General features: G+C 42.8%; 1 protein-coding gene across 1 annotated transcript in view; it reads left to right on the forward strand.

Moving 5' to 3' along the window:
- The window catches only part of FAM180A (family with sequence similarity 180 member A), a 30,418-nt gene extending 26,129 nt beyond the window's left edge, over window positions 1-4,289 (forward strand). Inside the window, exons 2-3 of the mRNA XM_030040938.1 lie at window positions 245-345; window positions 1,375-4,289. Coding sequence (XP_029896798.1) covers window positions 245-345; window positions 1,375-1,716 — 443 coding nt within the window. The 3' untranslated portion in view covers window positions 1,717-4,289. The remainder of the gene's footprint in view (window positions 1-244; window positions 346-1,374) is intronic.
- The last annotated feature ends 1,854 nt before the right edge of the window (window positions 4,290-6,143 follow it).

Raw genomic sequence — 6,143 nt, forward strand, 5'->3', positions numbered from 1 at the left:
TGCATTATAAACCACTCTGTGTTAGACACTGTATAGATACAGTGTCTAACAGCTAACCTCCAACCCTAGTAGATTATAGTCAAAGCAGTCCATGCCACCCATTTTATTTACAGTGAGAAATCATACTGTACAGTAAGTCTTTGCAACAGGCAGTTCTTTGGTTGAATCTACCATTGAAAAGTGTTTCCTCTTTTCAGTGTTTGCCACCCTGTGGAACCTCTCTTTTCCTGTTATTGTTTTCCAGCTATGCTTTTCCCATCTGCTCAGCGATTCAAGAGGTCCTCAGCTGCCTTCCTTAACCCAGTGCTACAAAACTCGCTGGAAGATGTCGTCCTGCTTTATGAGGTTCAGTATATGGGAGCAGATGGTACTTTAAGCTCTAACCAAGACTGGGGTTACTGTCCGTACTGGGGTTATCCATTATCTGTTTTCATGTCACTTGTACTCATCCCAGCAGTAAGTCCATTGCTGACTGTGTAATAGCTCACCAGAAAGGAGGGAACAGACATATACATTACAAACTCGGCTCTTTCAGCACTTAAGCAGGCAGCAGTTGCCTGCAGTACCTCAAATGTGGGTTCTAGCTCACTGACAGGCAAAATGAAAACCAGAGCAAATGCCTTTCCACTGAAAGTAACTTTCTTCCGGAACAGTTACATATTAAAAACACAATGCATTTAAATTCTTTGGTCTGAGTCTCAGTCCCAAATTATTTGTTCAAATCATTAAAGCCACAAATATCAGTCATTGCAAAGTAATCTCAGGGGCATGACTGTTTCACTTCAGAATGATTCAGGTCCCCTCTTTCACAGCAGTGGCAACTGCAGTTGTAACACACAGTCTGGAACAGTGTCATATGGTTGGCTAAGGGAAAGCGGCCCACCTGAAGAAGGTGCATGGGTCAAATCTATCTATCCCACACTTTGAGAAACTGGGATTGGATGTCCAAACAGGGCAGATGGGCTGGGACACAGAGCTAGGCCACCACCGCTATCCCTGGCAGGGTAAACGGCCTTTCCCAGCTGTGCTGCTGCCTCCACCTCTCTAATCCCCATGTGGCACCAGCAGCCACCCATGGCTATTTTGGATAACAGAAGACTACCTGCCCTTTCCTTTTCCTCTCTCCTTTCCCCATAGCCTGGCTCTAGTTTTCCCAGGTAGTCCTGGAACACAGACACAGAAATCCTGGAACACAGGAGTCCACCTTTCAGTTGGAGACTTTCTAGTCTGCCCCACCTCCAGCCAGTGCAATGAGAGTTTTGTCTCCATTTGACCTAAATTAAAGACCTAAGGACATGTTGTTAATTCACATTTACTCTGCCTAGAGTCTCTTGGAGAAGATAAATAGCTTTCTGTGTTCTGATTTTGTACCAGTTTCTTTTAGCTGAGCTTGACATTGACAAAGGTCAGAGGATCTCCATCAAAGATGAGGAGCTCGCTTCACTGAGGAAGGCTGCTGAGTTTGACACCATCTGCAATGAGATTATCCCCAAGAGCATCACAGAGATCCGCAGGCTGACTAGCAGGCTGTCTTCCTACCCAAAGGCCCTCAAGAAAGAAGACTTTGAAAGGACAGTGCTAACCATGGTCTATACGGCCTACAGGGCTGCTCAGTCCCGGGGGCACCAGAAAGACACTTGGGCTGAATCCTTTGTCAATCTTTACAAAGCCCTGAAGCACGACTTGATGTTCCCATACAACAAAGAGCCATCATAGTGGGAGACTTGATGCAACGGCAGCTCAGCCACCTCTTCTGGTTGATAAGGGACACATGTAGCACGTCCACCACTTTATTCTGTAAAGAGTTTAATAGCCTGCTTCATGAAAGATTATTTGTTTTCTAGCTCCCTCTTGTGGAATCCACTTTATAGTTCCATGTTAAATGGGGAAAAATGTTATCGTCAGTCCTGGGAATTTGATTTTTGTGCTGGCGTGGAGGCATACTTTGTGACAGGCAAAGAAGGGAGTCTGCTGTACAGCCCAGACAGACATGCCCTTGTTTATCCTGTGGGTTTCCTATAAGCAATACAGAAGTATACTATGCTTATGCTCACATACCTATGTGTATGTGCTGGAGAATGCTGCTTTCCTGGCTAGGGAAACATGTTCATATTTTGGCTGGCCAGTAAAAGAATATTATAAAGAGATGCAAAGGCCCTCTGTAAAAGAAAGAGGTTTCATAACTGTCAGCCTTCAGAAATTATGCCACATATTATTCATTCCAAATATTCCTGTAAATAAGCACTGTCTGATGCACTTCATTTGGCTGAGCCAGTTTTTAATCACAATAACATTTGCAGAAGACAAAGGGCATTGTGAACACCAGCAGCAAACAATGCCTGTGAACATATTCCCTGCTTCCTAGAGCTGCCTTCCCAAATAGTCTGCAATGAATCTTTCATTATTTACACATGACTTTGCTTCTGCTCCTTGTTTTTTGAAGCGAACATGGATTTGTCCTCAGCAGAGTCAAAGGCAAGACAAAGGCCCTGTTTAATTTAACGATGACACATTTTTCCTGGTTCTATCACTTGAACGTAGGTCATCTAAACCCATGCTTCAGAATCCCCCTGAGGCAAGGGAGGAAGGTGCATTAAAACATACCTGGTGCTGAATTTAGCAGTGTGGCTCATTTTTGATGGTAAATTATATATTAATTTGTGTGTATGTGTGTGTATGTTCATGCATGTGTGTGCATGTAAGTGCTGAGTACATGCGAGAATCCTAAATTGTTCAGTCAGGGAACAACTGCATCCGACCACTTAGCAGAAAAGGTCATTCACCAACCCAGTGGTGGGAATTATGAATTTGGAAACAGTGGAAAAGCAGTACTTGTTTACAGCAAAAATTGTTTTTAGAAATAGTGCAACTGATTATTATAAACTGCAAAATAATCATGGACAGAAAAAAGAGATATATCTTGTCAGATAGATGACTAGCAATGAAAAATACAAACTCTTCTAAAGCAAATCCCCTAATTTTTCTCAACAAGTTATACGAACTCTGTTTCTCTATTGATATTAGAGATGTTTCTACTTTCAGAGCCCAGGAAAACAGCTGAACATTTATTTCATCCTTTCATACCAGCACTCTCTAACTCTCTGTTTGCGTAATATCTTAAGGAGACAGGCCCAAATCACAAATCCCTGAGGCTGTAAAAGAGAATTGAGGATTCTAGCCCCAGTTCTGAATCATGTTTAACTGCTTTTGCATTAGTTGAAGAAAAGGAATGAACTTTTCTGTGTCCCTTAACAGGGATACTCTGAGGACTGGAGCAGAAAAAAAATATTCCATCCAGCACCACCTTGCTGCAGCAACCAACAAATAGCGCAAGCAGTAAGTGTACGGGGGGGTTGGCAATCACCCGTGGGAATGCGGAACCACAGCAGCCTTAGGGGCAGGCTGGCAACAGCATAAGCAGCTGAACAAAGGGCTTATAAAAAACAGAGTCAGTCTTGTTTCTCCCAGCAGTTTCTGTATATGCATGCATGAGTGTGCATGTTTGCATTTAGACGCACATATGTGTAGGTGCACTTTTATACCTGAAGATCTTCGTTGGCTATCTTCAAAGCCTTGCTGCCATATGGCAAAGAAAACTGAAAACCTCGACGACAAAGCTACGAGCCACAAGCATCTCCGTCTCCTCTACTTGCACACACAGCTCAGCACCCACAAAGCAGCCTTGCGCTGCAGTCCACACGCCCTTTAAGCCTTCAGCTTTAACACTGGTGATCTGCTTGTGTTTTCTTCCCACACCATGCTTTACAAACATATGGAGGGGAAATGCCATGGAAGGCACTCCTGCCTTTCCAGCTCTGCTTCTTGGCTCCCTGAAGCACCACTTGCAGGAAGAGCCTGGAACCAGGGCAATTCATAAATTCCTTACAGCCAGTGACTCCAAGTCTGCAAAGAGCGAGCACCACAGCAAGTATTAATTGCTAGCAGTCACCATCCAGAGAAATACCTCCCAGCCACTCTCCTACCCCACAACAGGACTGTCCAGCAGTCAGCGTTTACTCATCAGTAAGTATCCCATAGAAAATAATTACAGATAATTTTGAATATCTGATCATTCCCTATGGCATACATACCTTACTGTACCTTACAAATTGGTAACTGAAACCTTTATCTCCTCAACAGAAAATAAAGTTTTGCTGAGTTTGTTTCCCTCCTCCCATTACTGTGTGTAGTGTAGGGAAAAGATGTATTCCTTGGGAATGTGCTTGGACTGCCCAGGTTAATTTAAGAGAGACTATCAATGTAATAATAAAAATATTCTACATAAAACTGATTGGTTTTGCACTGTATTGATTTCAGCAGCAGATTTACTGTTTTGCAACTTGCAGCATGAGTGATTGGCTATCTTGGACTGTGAAACTCTTCATGGGAGCAATGGTACAGGAGAGAAGAGGGAACAGCCCTTTCCTCTGACAAGTAGGAGAAGGTAATAAATAGGAATGAGAGTGTCTCCTTTTTCCAGAGTTCAGGTGGGAAGGAGAACTCTGCCTCAGGGCAACTCTTTGGGCTTAGGGCAGCTTCCCTCCCTCAGTATTGCTTAAGATGCAGGTGTAGGTTGCCTGCTCCCTAGCTCAGTTTGCGTCTCATCATGTCAGACTGAGCCATGTTTATATACAGTCCTTCTCTCATGGGTTAAAGAGCCATGGCCTCTAAAGGGCACCTTTTATCCACCCTTTGACCTTACAGATCATAAAAAAAGTGAAATAAAGCATAGATTTTTTTCATTTAAAATAAAACATTTTTACATTTTTTGAGTATTTTAGACATTGTTTTAGTTTCTCTGAAACAACTGACAAAACAGATATAAGACACAGGGCAAATGGGTGTCTGTCTACAGGTCGTGTATACAACCAGCCAATGGATTCAGTACTAAATCTCCAGTACTTTCTGCCCCACAAAGAGCATTAATAACAGCAGAGTTGTAGAAATGTTTCTCCCCTAGAAGAATAGAGTAGAAAGCTGTCATGGTTTAACCCCAGCCAGCAACTAAGCCCCACGCAGCCGCTCACTCACTTCCCCCCCACCCAGTGGGATGGGGGAGAGTATCAGAAGGAAAAAGGTAAAACTCGTGGGTTGAGATAAGAACAGTTTAATAGAACAGAAAGGAAGAAAACAATAAAGACAATAGTAACAATAATAAAATGACAATAATAATAAAAGGATTGAAATATACAAAACAAGTGATGCACAATGCAATTGCTCACCACTCACCAACCGATGCCCAGTTAGTTCCCCAGCAGCGATCCCCCTAGGCCAACTCCCCCCAGTTTATATACTGGGCATGACATCCCATGGTATGGAATACCCCTTTGGCCAGTTTGGGTCAGCTGTCCCAGCTGTGTCCCCTCCCAACTTCTTGTGCCCCTCCAGCCTTCTTGCTGGCAGGGCATGAGAAGCTGAAAAATCCTTGCCTTAGTATAAACACTACTTAGCAACAACTGAAAACATCAGTGTGTTATCAACATTCTTCTTATATGAATCCAAAACACAGCACTATACCAGCTACTAGAAAGAAAATTAACTCTATCTCAGCTGAAACCAGGACAAAAGCCTCAAAATTCTCAGTCTGAGTCTGAATCCTACTGTTACTAAAGGCACATGAGCCAGTACAGAGTTCAGCCCATGCCTTATGAATAAGTGGTGTTCATGGATCAGGATGGAAGAAACATGAAAGACAAAAGATGCTGTCTAGAAAACAATGATTGTTTATTTATCATCAGTACTGGGACCTTGAAACAATAACAGACTGTTCAGCAACTAAAAAAGGTCTTTTTGTCCATTTGTGTGCATGTCAAAAAAAGGAGGCTGCTGATTTTCTCAGAGGTTCTGACTGGGTTTTGGATAATGGGTGGAGCAACTATTACCTTCCACAGTCCTTATTGGTGAATTAGAGTTGCGTGAAGCTTTTTAACAAGTTTTTATCTTGAGACCAAGTATAATCTGTGTTGGAATTGCCGCCCTGTGAATTCCAAGCTCAGGGCAAAAGTAGGGTAAAGGTAGATACAAAGAAGCCAAAACTATAGCAAAGAGACAAAATCTGGAGGAGCTGCAGATGGTTGTTTTTTTTTTTTTTCAAGAAGGAATACCTGCAAGTTTGTTTCCGTGCAGTGAACAATAGATTCTTG

The sequence above is a fragment of the Aquila chrysaetos genome, chromosome 17, assembly GCF_900496995.4.
Source record: "Aquila chrysaetos chrysaetos chromosome 17, bAquChr1.4, whole genome shotgun sequence".
NCBI classification, from domain to species: Eukaryota; Metazoa; Chordata; class Aves; order Accipitriformes; family Accipitridae; genus Aquila; species Aquila chrysaetos.